The sequence below is a fragment of the Platalea leucorodia genome (assembly GCF_965183815.1).
Source record: "Platalea leucorodia genome assembly, chromosome: 5".
Lineage (NCBI taxonomy): Eukaryota > Metazoa > Chordata > Aves > Pelecaniformes > Threskiornithidae > Platalea > Platalea leucorodia.
This window is the reverse complement of record NC_138827.1, coordinates 96,494,178-96,518,002: the sequence shown is the minus strand read 5'-3', so window position 1 is coordinate 96,518,002 and position 23,825 is coordinate 96,494,178. Positions and strand designations below refer to the sequence as shown.

Sequence of the window (23,825 nt, the reverse complement as noted above, 5' to 3'; positions counted from 1 at the left end):
TTAACTTGCAGACACACATGTGTGTCTGTCAGGTCAGTTCAAGTGCACAAAGAATCAGAAATGTATTCCAATAAATCTGAGATGCAATGGACAGGATGACTGTGGTGATGAAGAAGATGAAAGAGACTGTCGTAAGTTCTGTTTAGAGAATTTTGCTGTGACCACTTGTAGCTGGTTTTAAGCAAGCAGTTGAAGTTGAAAATATGTAAAATAATGTAAATGTCCTCTCTGTAAAATAATTTGAGGAACAAGCAAAACAGTTAATTCATGCGGTTGATTGATGTACAATGCTTCATATACAAGAGAACAAACTAAAATGTCATTTATTAACTTTGTTTTTTGAAGTCATTGCAAAGAAGAGGGGTGTGTAAACAATTAATTTCAAGCATTTAATTGGGTTTCTGACTTAGGCTGAAACATCCATTTTACTCTTAACCACCTCACAAATGACTCATCTTCTTGAGGCTTTCATCTTCCATGCCTTGCAGCAATGCATTTCAATGGAAAAAGATATTTTTCTGTGTCTTTTATTGGAAAAGATGTAGACCCATAGCTCCTTCTACATCCTTTCTTTGATGGAGCTTTCTACCTTTACTATTCCCTTTCCTCTGGGGACTTCTTCATTAATTTGCCTATGTAACTTGATTTTCATTTACTCAGCTTTTAATACATCTTACTTTTCATAAATTCATTTTCACTCCCTATTTCTTAGATATAAGTAGAGAAAATATTTTCAGATTTACAATGGAAATGTATTGAATAGCTTGTGTCTTTGATCATTTTGTAATTAAAGTGATGGTGTTCTCTTGAAATACATCTCTGTCCTTCACTCAATTCATTATTCCGTTCTAATGCTGATCTAAGGTACTTATTCCTATTTTCTGAATTAGCTTTCTCAAGGTTTGCATATACTGCATTTCTGCAAAGAACATGGCCTTCTCCAAGGGAAAGGTTGCTAAGGATACAAAGGCTTTGTTGATGGTCATGTTTAATGGCCATCTTCCAAACAGCTCAGCAGAACTGTAGCCTCTGACAGAGAGTATTGTCTGTTGGTTTGCATGTTACGTTTCTTTAAAAACTGATTAAGTGGGGTCGGGTAAACTCCTGTGGAAGATAGGGGAGATTGCTTTTTTTGTTTGAAAGAAGTGCACATGGCATATGGAAGGCTCCCAAAACCTTGAGGTGTAGCTGACAGAAATTAAATCAGATCAGCAGAGTCTGCAGCACAGCAGTGCTCAGGTACTGTGGGAGGGATAGGGTCAGGATCAGTGGTGATGGAGTTGAAAACTTCCTAGGGATTAGTAGGGATAGAACAGTCTGCTGTGACATAAAGCAAGCTTTTGAATTGTCTGAAACTTAACCATTAACTCACTTGCAAAGACACAGTGGAGAGTGGGGGAGGTTAATTATATACATTTTTTAATTTCTGTTCTGTCTTACCTAGACTTTATTAGCTTCTCTCTTAAGAAAGTTAAGTGTGCTAGTTTATATTTTAATAAAACCTCGCTTGTGGCTTCTGAAAACTTTTCAGTTGCCTTTGGGGAGATTACGAAAAGGGGTTTTAAGTAGGTCTACCACAAAGTTCATATTGACTTGGGCTCCTGTCACAAGACAGATAACAGGTGAGATTGTCTATTTCATTCTAATTTCACTGGACTAGGATTCGTAAGAATCAGGCCTTTTTTTCAGCTCTACCACTGTTTCGTTTTATATATCAAATGACCTTGAAAGAGTCACATTTTGTACTTGAGGCTTTCCATATGTAAAATGGAGGTAATTATGCTAGTCTTCCTTGTAAAGCACTTTGAAATCCCCTGGTGAGGTGTCTGAGCTGAGAATCAGTATTATTTTTTGTAAGTGTAGTTAGCGGCATATCCAAGTCTAACTGCTTTTTAATTCCAGCACTGTAATAGTATGTATGGAAACATGACACTGAAAGAAATAATGCACCAACTTTTAACAAACCTAAAATTTTTCATCTTGCCAAACCCAAGAAACAAGAACGATAGTATCGAGGAACAAATTGCTTTTCAACAGGAATAGGAAAGTTTGTTAAAAACCTTATGGAGTTCCCTAGGTAAAAGTGGGACAAACATTCATGTGGCAAAACATTATCAGAGAATAGACCGCACTGGTTTCCACCTATGTTCAATTCCATTTAGAACAATTTGGAGGTTCTCGTACATATGCTTATCTCTAAAGAAATCCTTATGCATCAGATCACAAGTAGCTTGCTCACAGTCCAGTCCAGATATAGGTCCTTTATTCATCTTGCCTCTATACTCTCAGTTATGAGTTTAAGAAATAGTAAGATCTGGCATATATGCGTGTGAGGAAGTCAATCTAGAATCATGTGAGTGCACTGAGGATCTTTTTTCTTGTCAAGTGGCTGTTCTAAGGTTAAAGCAGTTAAGCTTTAACTTAAAGCATCCTGAAAGAATAGGATGAAGGTTAGCCGCACCTTTACATCTTTATCTTGCTGTAGGATTCATTCAAAAAATTGATATTTTGAGTTTTTTCATTCAAAAATCTGCTAAATTGATAAAAAGAAATAATTGTCAAACTTTTCTCACCATTTACCCATGCCTCTTTTAACAGAGAGCACAGAATTTCACCAAAATTGTACATAATTTTGATTACCTTTCTGATTAAAGCATTGTGAGATGCCTTGGTCCTTCAAACTGACTTTCAGAATTGATAACTGGTGTTTTAGAAAGTTAGGAAAAAAAAAAAAAATCTGACTGCTTTTTACTAAAGTGGTTTGATTGTATCAATGTTAAGTCTATTTGTTGTTAAAAGAATATTACAATAGATACTTTGTTTATTCGATTCGTTGGACCTTAATGTTATATATAAAATAATACATAAAAAGATGACAAAATTATAAACAATATAAACCTGAATGCTGTTTTGTTACAGATGTTACGTAAATGATGCTAGAGATAGCCAATTTCTGAATTTTGAATCCTTAATTTATTTTTCTTTAGAAGAAATGTTTTGAATATTAGCAGAAATTTCTGGTTTTCATTTGGAATCCTTTTATTTAAAGCTGAAAACAGTTGTTCTCCAGACCATTTCCAGTGTAAAACAACAAAACACTGCATTTCTAAACTGTGGGTATGTGATGAAGACCCAGATTGTGCTGATGGATCAGACGAAGCTAACTGTGGTGAGTATGCCAGTGGTTTTGAATATATTACTGTAGCTTGATGCTTTTGAAAGAAGTGGTAAAAGGAAATAATCCTCCCACTTACTATGTCCTCTTTCAATGTATGATAATACCTATCTGATATGATAGCTGTATCTGGCTCACACAGTTCTTGTTGAATGGCAATCTTTATATGAGTAGTCTATGAACTTCATATAGACTACTACTTTATTGGCAGGAGCTGTAAATGAGTATCTCATTTGGAATATAGTGACATTCTTGATTTTTCTCACAGTATTATCCAGTTTCTGTCAATTTATTCTGCATACTTTGTTGCTGCTGGAGTTCATAAATAGTGAAAAATGTAATAATTTGCAAATCGTGTTAGTTAAGACTGGCTGTGCAAAAGGGTCCAGAGCAGATTCCAACTTAACATGACCAACTTTTGCTTCTCTCTGTGAGCTCCAGGGAGTTATGTGCCCTAACACACCACTCCACAAACTTTGCATCCCCAAAGAACTTCTCTAAGAACCCTTGATACTTATGAAACTTCTGTACTTAAATTTGATAGTTTGAAGAGGCAGATCCTCTACAGAGAAGATCAAGGATAGAATCACACCATTACCAAACCAAGCCCTAATTTCTGTCAGATTTTACACAATATCCAGAACCACAGTGTTTTACCCACTGAGGCAGATTTTTTAGAACATAAGTACTAGCTTTGAATCTAAGAATTTCCTTCATTGCTTTATTGAACATTAATTGTTGGATCACAAATATAACTCTACAGTTTTTAGCATGTTCCTCATTGACAGAACAGATGAATGTATTTCTGCAGAAATAGTTAAAATTATTTTATTAAGACAATACTCAGAGAAAGTTGAAAATCTAAGCAGTTTTCACATTGGTCTGTGCACGATATTTTATTGCATGTGCCTAGTATGCTCTTCATCATCACTTGGAAGAAAACAGATCACACTGTATAGTAGTAGTAGTAGCTGTTCTCAGTCATTGTCTGTATTGTTGGGAAGTACTGAGTCAGCTCTTTTGTTGTAAATGAAAGAAAATAATAAATATAAATATTCCACCTGGGAAATGGATTACAGATAATCAGAGTCTGAATAAGTGGATCAGTATTGTTGGAAAATCACTGAACATGGATGTCAATGCAAGACGCACACTCACCAAGAGCAGAAAAATTTGTGGAAATTTCAAGACAGCTCTATATGGAAAAATGTTCTGAGGCGGAAGAGAACAAGAAAAACAGTTGTACAGAACATTCAAAACTCTCACCATTATTCATCCACGCATCAATAAATGGTTTGATGAAACACATGAGTCTGGACAAGTTTGTGCTACCTCTGGGACAGCAGAGTAACAAAATTACAGGCTGTAATCAAGAACAAAGCCCTGAGACAGCCAAATTTCTTTGGATATGTTTCAAGACATTGACACAAGCACATATATGAAAAAGTTGAAGCTGGTGAATATGCCTAGGAAACTCTTCCTCAACACTGAAAATCCAAGACCATCATTTGAATTGTTAAGAAGGGGAAACTAATTAATCATATCAACTGGAGAGAAGTTACAGTCCAAGAAATCATTTGGCTTGAAGAAATAGTGAATGCAAAGGAGATGAACCTTTGCCATAGGGACTCTTTATATCTTCTTCTGGGCTATTATAGAACTACCCCCGCACTGCTCACTTTCTGATCCGCTTCATAGGTGCTTTCTCCTGCATTTTCCCCCATCACCTTGATCTCCAGCATGCCGTTTCTTTCCAATTTGGACAGCATTCCAAGCTTCCAAACCGTGGATTCACATTTTGAGTAACCCATGCAAGCCCAACTGATATGGCACAAAATGTCTTAAAATAATTAATCCAATAATATCCTCAAAACACAAAGTTGAAAAGCAAAGAGGAAAAAAAAAAAAAAAAAAAAAACCACAAAACTTACACTGAACAGGAAAAATTGTATTTATAATAGGTACTTCACTGTGATTCATCATTTTAGCCAATAGAAAGAATGATGTCCAAATTACTTGAACAATTAAATAGTATAGAGGTGCGGTGCATGCAATCCCAAATTAAATAGGTTTTTTCAGTCACAATATATACAACTGGCTATGCTGGTTCGTATCTAAGACTCCTCTTGCCTTTTGTTCTGTCTATGGCAGTGACTGAACACTAGTATCTAGGGAAGAATATGCGAGCAAAGCAGGCCTGCCATGAAACTTCCCTGGGATACTCTTCCATCCTCTAACAATTTGAGCATCAGAGATATTGAGAGTCAAACATGTCTCTGTATGTATTAATCCTTGATGGATTTCAGTCTCTTTTAACCTTTTGTAAAGTTTTCACAACATGCTGCAACAAGGAGTTCCACAGCTTAATTACATACCTCCCTGATAAAACACCTCCATTTCTATTTTAAATCTGCTAGCTGCATATAATGCTCTTAGTTTTTGTGTTGGAGAAGACAGAATGATTTATCCATATTCACGGTCTCTATGCCACACACAGTTATGTACACATAGAACAACTAAGCCTTGACAAGAACAGGATGGGTTTAATCACATTTTAAAGTTTTCTATAATTTTAGCATTTGAAATATGTTTAAATGACCTTATTATAACAGTAGTTTTAACACAGTTTGGTCTTCTGTGTTGTTTTCTTTTTTTAAATTTAAAGATGGGTTTTATAAACAAAATTTGATAGAATTAAACTCTAAAGCTGCAAACTGAGTATAAGAAAGATCTGCATATGTTGATGCTAATACTAACTTGTCGTTTATAGTTAATTTCTAAAGTGCTTACAATACAAAACTTATATAAAGGGTAATCTCCTTTTTGTTTAAGTGCTGCATACTCATATATTTTGTTTAGTCAACATCTGCTACTGTGTGTTACTGGAGATATTATATTGAGTAAATTTGTTACTAGCCTGAATGTATTTAGTCTTCTGTGGTTACTTTCCGACTCAGACAATTGAAGTAGAATTAGGAAATGTATGTTTATTAATGAGTGTATGATGTTTTTCAAAGAACAGTAGATAGAGTTAATTCATGCTTTCTGTCCAGGCAATTAAAAGAAGCCATTAGATTATGGTAATCCTTGCTCACAACTTTCAATACTTTACATCAAAAAGGCCCTGTTTGAGTTAGAATCTGAAGAAAGCTGTGTGTGGTCTTGGAAAGTGATTATAATCTGCTTTAAAGGTTACAGGTATTTCAGGTCTTTATTAGCATAATGTGTCAATGTTAGTATGACTGCTTTCTGCTTCCTCACTTTTTTTAATATTAATTTTATTTTTAGCCTAAAGACTCAAAGTAGGGTTTTTTTCTGATGATGAATAATATGTTCTTTGAGACATTTGAAGGATGCGTTATATAAACTTAAACTTCCTTCAACAAGCTTGTAATTTCCTGTATCCAGCACCAGTGACAGCCTGCCAGCGTCTAGAACAGCTAGCAATCAAAAGTGAGTTTCTTTCCATTTTGGATTTTATCCCTCTCAGGCACACGCACACACACAAATGTGTACATATATGGAATTAAAATCCCCAAACGGCAAGGTAGCGCAGTTAGTGACAAAATAGTGTTTTAATTCAGAAAGATTGATATTTGAATCAAAATGCTTTTAGGGTGCATATGTAATATTTTGGGGATTGTTTTGTTTTATTTTCCATTTAAGTCTTCATCCTATTTTCTTCGTGCTCATTTAGAAATATTTCTGAAATAAAATCCTAGTTTGGTATGCACAAAAGACGAACCCCAACCAACCAGCAGCTACCTCAGGCAGTCACACAAATTTCTGAGAAGGGGCCTTTGCCTGTTACAGTAGGTCAATGAATCTCTTAATAATAATTTGAAGAGAGAAATATGAAAAATTGATTTATCAGCACTTACTTCTTTGCCTTTGTACCATTCCTATCTGAACTTTCACATTTTAAGGTGGTCTCATTTTACGAAGAATGGAAAGCAATTTAGTGTTGACAAAATATGTGTGGGCCCATGTGTGCTTTTCAGGGTTCCACAATTCAGAAAAATAAGGTCTTGCACTGTTTCCTTTGAGTTGAGTAAATCAGTCTTTCTCGAAGATCAGATATTTGTTACACAGCTTTCTCAAATCTTCCTCTCTGTTATATCTTAGTTCCAGTATCCTAGTGTTTTCCTCAGCTCTCGTTAACATGAAGAAGGAAATACAAGACAAGCAAATCTGGTTTGTAAGGCATTGTCAAGTGTAAGCTGCTACGAGAGATCAGTCAACCCAAAGGAAGAATAAAGCTTTCAGATTTGTGAAGTGAAGAAGAGAGCGCCTTAGAAACATGCAAAATGTTTCGTATAAAAAATAATTAAATATTCCTTTGTGTTTTGTAAAAAGAGAGTAAGAAGAGAAAGATTAATATTTAAGTGGTAATCATAAGGTTAGACTACACTCGGATAAATTAAAAAAAAAAATCCACCCTTTCTTCACAAGTGTAAAGAAGCAATGCTAGAAAATGCATTTAGTATCCTTGAGAACTGGATAATTCTTTATGAAGAATAAGAAAAGATATATTACACGTTCTCTTCATCCTAGCAGGAAGCTGAAATGAAGGGATGTCATCTCCAGCTTCTGTTTATTACTTACTAGATCTTGGTATTTCTACTGAATGTGGAATGATAAATAGAATATAATCTGTCATTAGTCTTTAGGACTCATTTTGTGGGCAAATATCTTAATGGGAGATTGTAGACTTTACTATAGAATCATAGAATCATTAAGGTTGGAAAAGACCCTTAAGATCACAGAGTCCAACCGTTAACCTAGCACTGCCAAGTCCATCACTAAACCATGTCCTCAAGCACCATGTCTTTTAAATACCTCCAGGGATGGGGACTCAACCACTTCCCTGGGCAGCCTGTGCCAGTGCCTGACTGCCCTTGCGGTGAAGAAGTTTTTCCTAATATCCAACCTAAACCTCCCCTGGAGCAGCTTGAGGCTGTTTCCTCTTGTCCTATCGCTTGTTACTAGGGAGAAGAGACCGACCCCCACCTCGCTACAGCCTCCTTTCAGGTAGCTGTAGAGAGCAATAAGGTCTCCCCTCAGCCTCCTCTTCTCCAGGCTAAACAACCCCAGCTCCCTCAGCCGCTCCTCACCAGACTTGTGCTCCAGACCCTTCCCCAGCTTCGTTGCCCTTCTCTGGCCACGCTCCAGCACCTCCATGTCCTTCTTGGAGTGAGGGGCCCAAAACTGAACACAGGACTCGAGGTGCGGCCTCACCAGTGCCGAGTACAGGGGCACCATCACCTCCCTGCTCCTGCTGGCCACACTATTCCTGATACAAGCCAGGATGCCATTGGCCGCCTTGGCCACCTGAGCACACTGCTGGCTCATGTTCAGGTAGCTGTCGACCAACATCCCCAGGTCCTTTTCTGCCAGGCAGCTCTCCAGCCACTCCTCCCCAAGCCTGTAGTGTTGCACGGGGTTGTTGTGACCCACGTGCAGGACCCGGCACTGAGCCTTGTTGAATCTCATGCAGTTGGCCCCGGCCCATTGATCCAGCATGTCCAGGTCCCTCTGCAGGGCCTTCCTACCCTCCAGCAGATCGACACTTCCACCCAACTTGGTGTCGTCTGCAAACTTACTGAGGGTGCACTCGATCCCCTCATCCAGATCATCAATGAAGATATTGAACAGGACTGGCCCCAACACTGAGCCCTGGGGAACACCACTTGTAACCGGCCGCCAACTGGATTTGACTCCATTCACCACCACTCTCTGGGCTTGGCCATCCAGCCAGTTTTTAACCCAGCGCAGAGTGCACCCATCCAAGCCGTGAGCAGCCAGTTTCTCCAGGAGAATGCTGTGGGAAACGGTGTCAAAGGCCTTACTAAAGTCCAAGTAGACAACGTCCACAGCCTTCCCCTCATCCACGAAGCGGGTCACCTTGTCATAGAAGGAGACCAGGTTAGTGAAGCAGGACCTGCCCTTCATAAACCCATGCTGGCTGAGCCTGATACCCCAGTTTTCCCACGCGTGCCGTGTGATGGCACTCAAGATGATCTGCTCCACAACCTTAAAGTACTAGAAGTACTTTAATAAATATAGGATGGATTTCTGTTTTGAAACTTGATCTTTTGCAAAGCTACAGAAACAAGAGTGTCTTATTTTTGGGGGGCGGATATTTTTATGTTTTGTCATGTTAAATATTTTTTAAGTGCTTGCCAATGCAGGTATTTGAAATGTCGTGATTGAAATGTCATAGACTGTCATCTTGAGAAATATCGTAGGAAAAAGTATTTGGGGGTGAAAATTACTTACAGTGACAATATTGGCAAAGAATAAGGAACAAATGCAAAAGGCAGTATTATAATTACCACATTTTTGAGTGTACACAACTGAGCTGCAACAGCATTTACCTCCACCTTCTTGATATTCAAATGTTGTTTTGATTTATCACTCTAGTTCCAGAACCATACCTAAAACAAAGCACAAAAAGCAGCAGTTTGGGCCTCCGCATCAAAACTAATACCTCTAATTTGTGGTTCTTTCCGTTACACAGGCAGAGAAAGCAGGTTGATTTCAGCTAGTGTTTCAGTCCTCCTTCATTCTGTCAGTTATTAGAACTCATCGAGTTGTCATGATAGCAGTATGAAGTCTGAACTGACATGCTATGAAATAGCCTAATGGAAATTTAAAAAATTTCTATTGAAATATCATCACAGTGACATGTAATTTTAAATATGTCATTGAGGCTTTTACAAAGCAAACTTTTGTTTTCAGAGAAATTGTCACTGATAACTTTTTAATTTACTTCATTTCATCTCAGTCCTTAGAATCTGAAAGAATTACTCAAGAAATAAAAAATATAAATAAAACACAGAGGCAGCTCCTTCCTGCTGGAGGAGTTCAGGATGTTCATGCATCTGCAAGAGGCTTTGCCTACAGTGCTACTCTGTAAACAGGAAAGCTCATTGAGGATTTACTGCATGAAGGAAATTAATCTCAGTTTAGCATTATATTCTTTATAATGTTTTACTTTATACAAGTAGACTTCAAATCCAAGACATCAGAAGGTGAAAATGTAAATCAAAATGCAAAGTTTTCTGTCAAGTATGATTAGTCTTAAATTATTATATGCAAACATAACTTTTGAGAAATATATATTTTATACATTTTCAAATAAGTATCCTTCTAGTTTACTGTGACCTGATCTTTTGTAAAGCAATCTTACAGATAAATTCAAGGGAAAGTCAATGCAGGTTTTGAGGTTCAGTGCAATAATACCCTCTCTTCAAACTACTTTGTGATCATTTCTGAATTTCATTGTTTTTACTTTAAATGACAGTGGATACAGTCCCTATTTTAATTTTATCATCACATTTATAAGCATATCTCTTTTGGTAAGAATGGATAAGTAGAATCTTAAAGAATGTGGTATGAGAAATAAATTATTTCTGAAAGTAACATTTCAAGTATTATGGTTGCTCCTTCTTAAATATGTCTAGCAATATTGTCAAGTCACTGTTTAGTCTTTCCCATTTTGTTTCTTTGTCTTCAATGATGTAAAATATATTCATCTTAATTACAGATAAAAAAACTTGTGGGCCTCATGAATTCCAGTGCAAAAACAACAACTGTATTCCAGATCATTGGAGATGTGACAGCCAAAATGATTGTGGTGATAATTCTGATGAAGAAAACTGTAGTAAGTAACTTTTACCTAAGTACATGTTATCAGGAGTGGAGTCAGTTTAGCAACATGTAAGAGGAAACTTTTCAATTTTGATAAACTGCACATGTAAGTTTTTATGAAACACCATCTGATTTGTTGAAAATCAGTTGACCAGAATTGAAAATGTCCCTTGCTGAAATTCTCCAATTTCATTCATTCTTATAAAGAGATGTAATTCTGTATCAGCTATGCAAAAATGCCTGACCTATGGATTCTGAATAACCTGATGAATTCAAAATAAATATTACAGTTAGTTTTCCTTTGCCATTAAGTTACATATTGCATCTCTTATCTCTATATAAGAATCATAAAAAAAAGCTCAGTCATAAAGTGATAAACAGCTGTTAACAGTAAAATTTGATCAAACACTACCTGCCCATTATATTCATTATATTCCTGAGATGATTTGCCTTGTTTTGTATCATGACAAGTCCATTTCTGTAATACCTAATCACATTAAGAAGTAGATGTTGTTATTCAAAGTTGCTCACTTAGCCTAGATTTCTCCTACCTATGAGGAACTTGAATGCCTCTGTAATACCACTTTCAGTGAGTTAATTTAGATCTGCTTCTTCGGAAGAAATGACAAATTCTTAATGGTTTTATCTCATAATCATTGTCTTTATAAAATATTTCAAGAGGGGAATTCCACAAATTTTTCTGAAGTGCCTTCTCTTCTGTTGACAATTTCTGTTTGTATTTAGAAATCCAAGAAATTAATACCTTGTGTAGATAATCTTGAATGCATATTCCTGATTGTATATCATTAATGTATATTTAGTATCTTCAAGGTAATAACCTAGAAAGCTTAATAAATTAGGCATTCTAATGCTGAGTACGTGCTGTCTGCCCCTTCTCCAATTCGAGACACGGTATCCCTAGGTACAGGATGTCTGAAGACTAGTTCATTCTACTTGAAAGGTTAAAGTGAATTTTTCTGCCTTTTAATTTCTGTCTACATTTGAAAATGTTGTGTTACTGCAAGCAATAGTGTGCTGTAATTTTCATATGCAAGTGTTTCATCTAAAGGGGAAAATGTCATGTGGCTCAGTACTCACACAGAACCACCTATTGTATACCCCGGGGCGGGGGGCTTGACACACAAAAGCTTTCTTAACTTTGTGGGAGATTTTACTTAGGAATTGATTATTAGTGCCAGTAGGATTTTTCCATTTTTATTTATATTATAAATACCAAGAAATTATTTTATGTTCTTTTATTCTTACGTAAAAATCAAATAGACATAGTGTTTTGCTATAGCAGTGTTAATCTACATGACTAGATAATCTTCTGAAAATTTGAAAATTTAAAGAAGCCCAACTTCCACAAAACATTATTGCTGTTTGTAAAGTAAGTGTCAAGCATCTTATTTGCAATTTGCCATGTGTGAAGCGGGATTTATTTATCACCCAGTATTAATAATTTTCTTCCTTAAAGTTCAGATTATCATAGTACAAAGTGATTAAAAAAAAAAAGTTCAAATAATGAGGTAGCAATCATCTATCTGTTTTGTGTTTTGGTTTTTTTTTTTTTTTTAAATATTTATTAAGCTTGCCATCTTTGCGTTCACATGAATAATTAAGTTATATATTCAGTTCTTGGCTGTTCTCTAGACTTGCAGATAAAGAAATCCATAGTTAATCGTAATGGATGGAATTAGTGAGTTGAGAGTACCCAGACAGAGCCGGTGCATCCAACTAAAGGCCAGGGTAGTGAACTGTAGTTTGTGTTAGCTTTTTTTTGTTTATCTTTTGCTTGTCAAATGCATACTTCGCTTGTAACTGTTGAATCCCATATTCTGCTGTTTAAATTAAATACAGTAGGCTGACACAGTTGTAAAATTCAAAATCTTAGAAGCATTGGGAAAATACATAATACTGTTCAGCTGTTTGAAATAGATGTATAAAATTCTTCATAGGCTGTCAAGCCACTTATAGAGTAAAGTGTAATGAAACAAATATATACAAAATTAGAACTTCAAAAGCATTTGACAAAATGTATTACATTGCACATTACGATAAGTTGTTCATAGCATACATGAATATACAAAGGGCTTGTCAAGCAACTATATGAGAAAATGAGTTGTTTCTCAAGAATGCAGCATGAATTCATTGAATTATAGAAATCCAGCTCATGTACTTACATTTCTCTGTATAGTTTCTTTGCGTGCACACACAGCATCCTGGTGAAGTTGTCAGAAGTGAAACAGAATGCGTGTTAAAAAATATTGCATATGGATGTGAAAAATTATTAGTGGTATAATGCAAATAGTTCTGCCCATTATGACTTTGTTCTTTAACTGCATTTGTCTTACAGTCTGTTGTTCTTTAACTATATTTGGACTCTCCCAAATAAGTAAGAGTTGTTAGGAAGGTTATAGGTCCATACTGAGTTAGCACTAAGCAAAGTAGAATGCATTTTTAACTCTTGTGAGTTAATATCTTTTTGGAGGGGGAATTTACTTCCAGAGTTTATTTTGATTTTTAAAAACAAATTAGAGCAAAGATGGTATTTTCTCTTTCACGGAACTTCAGAAAAGGAAAATTCCATAGTAATGACTATCTTATTCCTGATGAAAAGAAGGCACCAGTAATGTTTTATTGAATGTAATTAAAGAAAATATAATATACTGTAAACTGAAGCAAAGCCAACTTAATACTGCTGTAGAAAGACATGAATTCAATCAGTGTAAAACTATTACTGTTGCTAGAGAGTCTTCTCAATGCTGTTTTGTTGGCTCCTACAAGTTGTCAAGAAAACAAATTAGTTAATTTTGTCCTGGGGTAAGTTTGTATCCCAACTGCAGTGAGAACTAGCAATTATTTAATGTTTAAGTGAAAACAGTTTAAACCAGCGTATTGAAAGACACTAAGCTGGAATATCTGGTAATGTCATTTTGAGTAAATTTTGAGTGGCCAGTGCTGTAAATTCAGTTCTTTACATTGCTTAAGGCTCAGCCGACTTGGTGCAAGTCAGGCAATGGCCTGTGTCAGTTTCCTAAAAGCAGCTAGGTGCTAGTGCTAGCCAAAGGCAAGTATGCTACTTTAGTGTGATAAAATGATGTGTACCAAAGGTTTCTTTTTTTATATACATCTACCAGTTTTATACCTAGATTCACGAAGAATAAACGTCGTCTTTGTTTTGGTGAAATACAATGCTAAGTAAAGTTATTGAAAATACATAAGTAAAGAAAATCTGCATTTAATGCCACATTAAACATATGAAAAAAACCCCACCTATGACCACTTTAATTATCCTGTGTTTACAGGAATTCATTCTGCAGGATGGTCCATGTTATTGTTTTTAGCAGTATTGTAATGGGGAATTATAAGGAAGGGTGTTTTTGTTTTTTCCTCCTCTTCCATTTTATCATGTGTACCGTTTTTGGCTGGGATAGATTTAATCTTCTTCATAGTAGCTCCTATGGTGCTGTATTTTGGATTTGTGACCAAAACGGTGTTGGTGACACACTGGTGTGTTAGTTGCTGCTGAGCAGTGCTTGCACAGCATCAAGGCCTTTTCTGCCTCTCACCCCACCCCACCAGCGAGGAGGCCGGGGGGCACAAGAAGCTGGGAGGGGGCACGGCTGGGACAGCTGACCCCAACTGCCCAAAGGGCTGTCCCACACTGTATGGCGTCATGCTCAGCAATAAAAAGCTGGGGAAAAGGAGGAGGAAGGGAGGATGTTCAGAGCTGTGGTATTTGATTTCCCAAGACAATTACACATGATGGAGCCCTGCTTTCCTGCAAGCAGCTAAACACCAGCCTGCTGATGGGAAGTAGTGAATGAATTATTATTTTGCTTCGCTTGTGCATGCAGCTTTTGCTTTACCTATTAAACTGTCTTTATCTCAACCCACAAGTTTTTGAGCTTTCACCCTTCTGAGTGGCTGTGTGTGGCTTAGCTGCCCTCCGGGGTTAACTCACATCATCATGGTAACGGTGTTTTGCTGATGTTATGTGGATGCATCATACTGGAGACTCCGGCTTGGCATATTGAAAGGTTTCAACTCCAACACAACCATCTAGTAGTAGTAGATCTTATGAATGCTCATTCATGACAAGAAAGTGTGGCCTAAGTATGTCCCCTAATTCCTCTATATCTTTGTGATCTACTGCCAAATGCCCAGATGAATCAAGAGGTCAATATACACTTCTAACTCATTTTGGCTGAGGTGCTCCTGTCCCATGTATGTGTTGCTGTTACTTCTTTTTCTCCATACAAGCTCCACCTTTCCTATTATACAAATTAGTTTCTCTAAAAGTTTGCTTTGTAACAGCTGTTACAGGACATAGAATTCTCACAAGGAGCAAACATATTTATCCTGTATAAATACAGGTAAAAAGTACACTGTAAGTTTGAACTTCATATCCTATTTTATGAAAAAAGGCAGTGTTTTTTTTTCCTCTCAGACTTGTATACAAGTACATCAGTCCCCCAAAAAATCCTTTCAATTCATGACTTAGTGCAACATCTGTGCCTATTAAATGCAAAATTGAACCCCAAATATGAAATAATTTTGAATGTTTCTCATGAGATCCTTTTCTTGCTGCCATTTAAGTTGATGACAAATGTCTGTTGGCTCTACAGATTATTTTCAGACTTTAAAATGTGAAAGAAGTAGATCATCTTATGTGCCGTGTTTCAAATGAAAGTCTTTCTAATAATTCAAAAATGCTTTTCTTGGGAAGGAGTTTCAGTGTTTTTATAAAGCAGAAGCTGAAACGTGCTCTCCTTCATTGGTTATACAGAAGTCTATTAATAGTTATTCCTTTCACTAACAGTCTGAGCACTGATGGGAAAGTACTCTTCTGAGCTCATATGTAAATCACAGAGAAGTATTCCAGCAGCGGGAGAAATATTTCTTGCAAACAGAGAATTGAGAAGTTAGCTCATTGTGTACATTTTTCCAGAATCAAATCTCTGTTTATAAATAATTCATTAGCAGTATAGAAAAGGTATTTGCTTATTTTTTGCAAATCAATATAGAAACATGATGAATGTTTATTTACATATGAATTACTTTTCCACAAATTCTTTCCTTTACATATTTATCATATTGTGAACTTCCTCTTCCTGGCCTGTTGACAACAAATAGAATCAAATGTCAGTGATTTGCTAACGTTTATACAATGAGCTTTTGCTTTGAAAAAAGTTCAAGGTAGTATGTGTATAATCTAAGAATCCATATAAATGCTAACCTTTGATTTGCTTAAATATAACACTGCTGGAGAACTGATGCAATTGCTGTAGATTTGCTTTTATTATGACTTTTCTACAACTCCAAAATGAAAAGTTGTGCCTACCTGAAAAATGAAATTTCTCTTAAAAACTTTCAAACAGGGTCATTTTGACTTTTTTTTTTTTTTTTATGAAGAGAGAAGAAAAAGAAAAAGTAGCTGAAAGGCTCATTAAAACTATTCCTTTCTTGAAACAGTTTTTGATTTTTTTATAAATCCAGAAAAAACCCTAAGTTCAGCTTTACCTTAGATCTGTGCAACTCATGTCTAGTATATTCTCATGCTGGTATTTACCAAATTCTTCTCAATTGGAAGCCTCTAATTTTGTGCTTGCTTTCCTCGTTTTTCACAAGCATTCGTGCTTCTACCTTCCATAACTAGCTAAAGGACCCTTCAGCATTACCCAGTCCATTACTGTCCATTGCTACTGTCTGCTCTCAGTCTCTCCTCTTCCTTTTTACCCTTCCTGCATTGATTTAGTCACTGTCATTTACCATGTGCCTGAACTCTTTTCCCATCTCTCTGTTGAAAAGGTCTTACTAATTAATCCGTATTGATTTTACATTATTTACATAATGCAATGTTTACTGCGATGGGAATAATCCCGCAAATAATCCTTGTTTGTTTTTTCAGTCCTGCTTTCCCAAAGCTCTCTGACTGGCAAAGTCTAAATTGCATGTAGAGACTTGCTTAAATTCTCCTCGATCCCCATGACTTCTCTACCTTTATTTAATCTAATGGTCCAAAGTCCAGACATTAACTTAATTTTTTCCAGTGTGTTTTGTAATGGTCCTCATTTTCAGGAGGAAAGCACACAGTATTCTGCTGGGGGAATCTTCCACGCTGGTCCCCTTGCCACTCTTTCTGTGGCAGCAGTAGCGAAAATGCAGAGCTGTGCAGACAGTGAAGCAAATAGTCTGAAACAGCCAGTCTCACCTTCTCAGGATTACTCCATCACTCCCTGCAGCCTGCTTCTCCTGTTTGCTTTGCCTGTTCCTTGAATTAATTTTGTGTCTACTCTTCCCCTTTATTGTGTCACCTTTTATAATGACTTCAGACTTCCCTGTGTTTTGTTTCTTCCCAGGGAGTAGAACAACGTACCCATTTATCACAAAATATCCCACTTACCTTCTGACCTTTACTGTCTCCTATCCATCTGTAAGCTCCTTAGATTCTTTTTATCTCACATCTCCCTTCTGTCTCCCTAAAATTACTTGAAAATTCCATCCTTATCCTTACCTTTTTTTTTTTCCTTTTCTGCGTTTTCTAACAAATTGACAGTAGTGGTTTTTTATGAAAGTATACTGTCCATTGACTTTTGCAACTTGCTGTATTCTCCTTCTGTTAAATATCTCTAACAATTTTGTCAGTATTTAAGTCAGTGGATTATTGTCATGCTTCTTCCCATACTTAATTTCTGGAAAATGGATTTTACTTGAAACTCCAAACCTTACCTCTTGGGCGTTCCATTTACCATCTCAATACTGTTCCCGAGTGCTTGGCACAGGGGAAGCTGACTCTTGACACATACCCATATGTTAAAAGGTATGTGATAAAGGGTATGCCATTGCATGTGGGAAAGTCAAAGATCTGGTTAGTTCTAATTACATTCGATATTAACAGGTGCAAAATTAATTTCCAGTCTGTAGCACATATCTCAGAAAACCTGTAATAACATACATGCATTGAAATAAATAATAGGCAGCATCACATAATTTTTCAAAGAAATTTGATAGAACTGAAATGAAAGTATTTTCATTACTATCTTACTATATGTAAATGAAATTTTGTTATAAAATGTTATGAAACAAAACCCTACAGAAGAAACATCCTTATAGCTTGCAAGTTAGTGGTTTTGACTTTGTTGTAGTCATTCATTGGTTGATTGAGGGGGTTTATGTATAAAAAATTGTATGGAAATGCTAATAAACCTAGGGTTGTTACTTTTCTTTATTCAGAGCCTCAAACGTGCACTTTGAAAGACTTTCTTTGTGCAAATGGAGACTGTGTTTCAGCAAGATTCTGGTGTGATGGAGACTATGACTGTGCAGATGGCTCAGATGAGGTAGGCTTCTTCCAGCAAAAATGTTTCTTTAGAAAATGAGTAGTTTTATATTGTTGGAGAATGGATTCCCACATACGAATATTTTAAAAAGCAGCAATAGGAATTCTACACATGAATCCATATATGAAAATGTCTTTACTAAATTAAAACTAAACCTATCGAAATAGTTATCCTAAAAAGAGAACATGCAAACAAAATCAAGTCACGTTTAACAATGGTCTACATCTTTCTGTCCCAGCAATGATCTGGACCTCTTCCCATCCTGGAAATGTTTTGTGTCCTGGTTGGGGAACCACTCTTTCTACACACAGAAGTGGTGTGGTTTGGTTTGGTTTGTGAGGGGGTTTTTTGAGAAAACACCACGTAGACTGTTCCTTGTGTAGCAGAAACTCACAGGATATTTGCTTTGCTGTTTTTCTGTTCTTTCCTGTCCCTGTTGTCTTTTCTCCTTTCCTGCCAGTGCTGGACCTCAGGTGCTTTCCACCCACTTAGATGGTGCAAGCCACCTTTCATGAATCATATCTACAAATATATTTTATTTCACAAGGCATTACTGTATTTCTTAGTGTGGAGGAGTATAGGCTGTAACTTCTCTGATCAGCTGTATATTTACCAATGTTTATGTTAAACTCTTGATCTCATATATACGTTGTTTTTATTGTGCCAGAGGTATTGTGAAACAGGCTGTTCAAGAGATCAGTTCCAGTGTTCCAATGGTCAGTGCATATCAGCAAAATGGAAATGTGATGGTCATGAAGACTGCAAACTTGGGGATGACGAGAAAAATTGTGAACCAGGTATTGTTTTAAGTAATGCTGAGAAATAAAATGAAGAAAGGAATAAATCAGAATGAACAAGGAGAAGATAAATCAACAAATCAAGATTCCTTGTACACTAGAAGTAGGGAGGAGTGCAAAGAAATCTGAAATACTTTGTCTTTTGAATGTGTATCATTGTGTTGTCCTACTCATGTTTTGAAAACGCCACTGAAGTACAGCTATGAAATATGAAGCTTGTTGGGGGGAATGGTATTTAATTTAATTATATTGAAATATAATTTGACAATGTATACTCAGCTTATAAAATTCTTCTCTGAAAAGAGCAGTAGTTCTTGGCATGTTACTAATGTGTCTCTGGGGATTTTTTGCTTTGTGGTGTTCACTCAATTTTACCAGTCCTTATGCAAAGGTTTTCTCTAGCAATTTATTGGTTTTGTTGTTATTATTTTATTTCTTTATTACTGTCTTGGAAAATGCAGTAGTTTATTTTTGCAGGAATTGTCCTAAATTTTTTGTAAGCTTCATCTAGATAGGTGCAACCGGTAGAAGCCTATGACAAAACTCCCCTGATTTACAATGTGACAAAAATATCCACCTGTATTTTCGATAAAACTGATTAATATGTATTTATTTTAATTGTAATAATGTATACTTTCTAAAACCATAGTTTCTTATAAATTAAGCTTATTTAATTATAAACACTTACATAACTTTAGCTAAACCCTCAGCCCGTTTTAAAGAATGCAATTTTATTGATATGCTTATTCAATGAATATGTGTATGTGTGTAGCAACCATTGTTACCAAGCACAAGGAAAACACAAAAAGAAATTTTTCAGTGAGTGATAAAACACAAACATCCATTCACTATGATTACACGTTTTCACTTAGGATGCAACAATTGCATTTTTTCAAATATTTAATTGCAGTTTATGAACATTTGGAAAAGCTCTGGTCAGCTACAAATACATATTTGTTCACTATGTTAACCAGATGAAAACATTAAATTATAAAGCAACTTATTTATTAATTCTCTTTTTCATAATGCTAAAATATGTGTTTGTAACCAGCATCTCCAACCTGCTCTCCAAGTGAGTACGTGTGTGCCAGTGGAGGCTGTATATCGGCATCTTTGAAATGCAATGGAGAGTATGACTGTGCTGATGGATCTGATGAGGTAGCTGACAAATTTCTGTTGATTTTTTTTTCCTGCCATCTGACATGAAATTTGTTAACAGTTTTAGAACTGAAAATAATTAAAAGGGGAAATGGGGTATTTTTGCATCCGTTGAAAACTGTCAGATAACTTAGCCCCATGATTTTTGTTCCTTGGCAGTTACACTGTGTTATGTTTGTTTGCTCTGTGACCACCTTTTGGAGTAGACAAATTTGTTTCCCCTAAGTCAAAACCTGAGCGTGGTTCTGGGGAGTTTTCTTCAGGAATTGTTCCGTACTGGCAGTGTGGACAAGTTTGTGTCACGTTTGGCTCCCTCTGTCCTCTAGATTCATCTAATACAATCCTGGCAGGCACTGCAGCCTCCGTGGGCCTTCGTGCTGTGCTCTTCCTACGTGTTGCACTGCTGGTATCTTTTTAAAAAATTACCACCTTTGTGAACAACTTCAAGAAAAAAGACCAAAAATAATTGTTACTTCTCAGAGCCATAAAGGTACCAGTTAGAGCCTGAAGGATGCCTAAGCCAAATGCTACACGCTGCAGGTGAAGACAATCCACTCCGGAGGTTTCTAGTCCTGATCAATGTGGATATGAGCCAGTTTGCGCTAACTGGCCTCATGTCCAGGGTTGGTTCTCTTAGGGCAGTTGACTTCAGAAACGTGAATGTACCCATTGTTTCCAATGCTAATACTAAGCAACATAATGAAGTAATATCAGAACATATATAATGTGTGGTTACAATTTCACTGGGACTTCAGTAACTATTTAAATTGCACATTCCATTGTCAGGGACAACTTTATTGTATTAAATGCAAAGAGCAATAAAAAACAGTGATGGTCAATTTTGTTACATTTGTCTTTAAGTATGTTGTTGTTGTTGTTCTCATCCATTAATACTTAGTTCATATCTGTATTCACACAGATGGATTGTGTAACAGAATGTAAAGAGGATCAGTTTCGATGCAAAAATAAGGCCTACTGTATCCCTGTCAGATGGCTTTGCGATGGGATCCATGACTGTGTGGATGGCAGTGACGAAGAAAACTGTGACCAAGGCAAGAGATGCTTTTCATTACAAGGCTTACTTTATTGGGTTTTGTATTAACACACGTTGTAAGTTAATGGCACCCTGGCCATTCTGAGTGACAAAATGAAAGCTCTGTGACCTCTTTCGACAGACAGTATAGCAGCTTCACAAGTGTTTTGCAGGATGAAGCAAAACTTATATTGTTTATAACTCACAGCTCATTGTTCCTTCTTTGTGTTTCCTTCCCCAAGGACCAAAAGGTTGTGTTATTTACTGGAATCATATTCTGTCTCATCAGAAAAATCAGTAATAAGTCTGGTTAATTTACAGTTTTATAGGCAACAATAAATTACAAAGCCATGCAATAAATGGAAAAATTGCTAAATAAGTAATCTTAAGACCCCAGTTTTCTATTTATTTCCATGGAGATGAAATGTTGCAATTAACCAGAACCCATAAAACCACATTTTGAATTCTCAGTCTCCTTAGAGAGCAGAACTACGCACGTAAGTTGATTCACATGAAGATAAACGCTACGCTCAGACTTTCATGCTTATGATTAAGATACCAAATATGTTTTTGAGAAATACATCTGTTGGTCTAATTCTCATAGTTGCTGCAAATTCACAAATCTTGTTCTAATATGTCTTTTCAATTGAGCATTCATATATATTTACGTACGTATCTATGTATACATACACACACATGCATAGATTTATGCAATTAAACATTATTAAATGAGTTCCCCATAGTATTCCTTCTGAGGGTAAGACCATGCAAGGCTTTATTTCTGATTTTTTTTTTTTTTTTTTTAACTGAACCTTGCTTCAGCTACCAGGCAGTAGCAGTGTAACTCTGCACGAAATTCTTAGTAAGTATAGTAATTCAATAATTGTGACAAACACAGAACTTCTTACTCAAATTAAAGAATTTTTTTTAGAAAGCAAAATTTTACTCAGCGTTTTGTCAGCTGCTTGTTTTTTCCAGACTTTTCTTCTTTCCTTTTCTTTAAAGTGAGTAGTTCTCTGTGTTAGTCATCTACAATCACATGATATGTGTGTAACTTCAAAAGCATAATGCAATACAATAATAAGTAATAATAATCAGAGATGAAGCAAGCAATTGAGGAGTAAAATATCCTTCCCTTATTTTGTCGTAAGTCTATTAACCAACACTTACCACTAGGAAAAAAAAAAGTTATAGGGGATGATTAAGTTTGAAAGAGAGGCCAGAAAATGAAGAAAATGGGAAGAATGTTCCAGAGATGTTGAGATGCAAAGAGAAAAACATCGTATTTGGAAGTGTTGAAGAATGAATTGTTTTGAGTAGACTGAGATCAACAAAGTTTTAAAAAACTTCTAGTCCATTTTAAAACTGCTTTTAAAATATCTGGACTGTATCTCTTTAAAAACCAATGAAGCTTAAGTAAGTACTAACGTGCTTATTTTATCTGAAGCCTACATTATTCTTCGGATAGCATAATGGAGCGTCTGTGAACTGCAAATTGCTTATAATGCAATAAGAAGTCTTTTGCCTAGTTGGTTATTGCTATAATACTTTGTATTTATGTCACAATTATGATTTCTGTTATAGAAATCTGTTCTATAAAGGAATTATGACAGGCAGAGCAATCACATGAAACAAATGCCAGTTTATCTCACTGATAACTAATTTTTTCCTCTTTGGAAATACAGCAAACACAAATGGAGTTTTATTCTACAGCATTCTAAAACAATCTCCATAATATTTATCTGTAGCCCACTGTGCATATTTATAAACATAGCTCTTTTCAATCTTATTATACAACTAGAATTATGGTTTTATTGTGATTACACACAGAATTATTTATATTCATGTCTTTCATCATGAAGAATACTTTAATTTTATATATTTTTCCTTGGATGATAATAAAGAATATTTCTGTTTATGTTCATAAGTTATATTTGCAATGGGAGTGAATTACATTTGGTAACATAGTGAGAGAGTTCCCAGCATCCTCTTACATGGTGGGTATTTCATGCAAAGTAATTTTCTGGAAAAAAAATGTAAGTCATTCTGAACCCTCCATAGCAAAAGAAAGCCTTCTGTTGACTTTAATGGGGTGTGAACAGGGCACTGAATGAATCAGTAAAAAGCCACTGGAGCCTGATCAAACTATTAGGATGGGTGTAATGCACTGAGGTAAGCCACAGTGAGGGTTTTGGTGTTATCGTATGAAATTCCATTGTTTCCTCCTCTGCAGATACACAGCTTTATTTCTTTTATTCTTTCTACTCCTCTCAGGAAATTGCGAATCCAGTTACCATAAAAATGTGTTATGTAGAAAATTAACTTCAAGAAGTTTCCATAACTTTGTTGATTGGTACTGGTAAAATTTAGTTACAATTTTGAAAAAAAAAAAAAAAGCCTTCATACTGCTACACATATTAAAACTGAATCCAGCTTGAACCAATTTTTAAAGCTTGAGTGCTCCAGCTTAAAACGTTTTCTCTCACCCTCTGTTCCGTTTTGTTAGATGATTCAGAGTTCAGTCAATACTAAAGTTACATGGAAGAATTTATTCTTGCTGCATCCGTGTTCATTAAATATCCTAATGAGAAATTTCAGAAGTTACAAAAAGGAAGAGACTGCTAGAGGTGACCTAGTCTTATCTACTCTGTGCCTACATGGCT

General features: G+C 36.0%; 1 protein-coding gene across 1 annotated transcript in view; it reads left to right on the top strand.

Annotated features, from left to right (window-relative positions):
- The window catches only part of LRP1B (LDL receptor related protein 1B), a gene marked incomplete at both ends in the record, with an annotated part of 755,097 nt that overhangs the window by 666,903 nt on the left and 64,369 nt on the right, over window positions 1-23,825 (top strand). Inside the window, 7 exons of the mRNA XM_082312062.1 lie at window positions 12-131; window positions 3,050-3,169; window positions 10,725-10,841; window positions 18,068-18,174; window positions 18,842-18,971; window positions 20,023-20,129; window positions 21,049-21,181. Of these exons, the coding sequence (XP_082168188.1) occupies window positions 12-131; window positions 3,050-3,169; window positions 10,725-10,841; window positions 18,068-18,174; window positions 18,842-18,971; window positions 20,023-20,129; window positions 21,049-21,181 (834 nt within the window). The remainder of the gene's footprint in view (window positions 1-11; window positions 132-3,049; window positions 3,170-10,724; window positions 10,842-18,067; window positions 18,175-18,841; window positions 18,972-20,022; window positions 20,130-21,048; window positions 21,182-23,825) is intronic.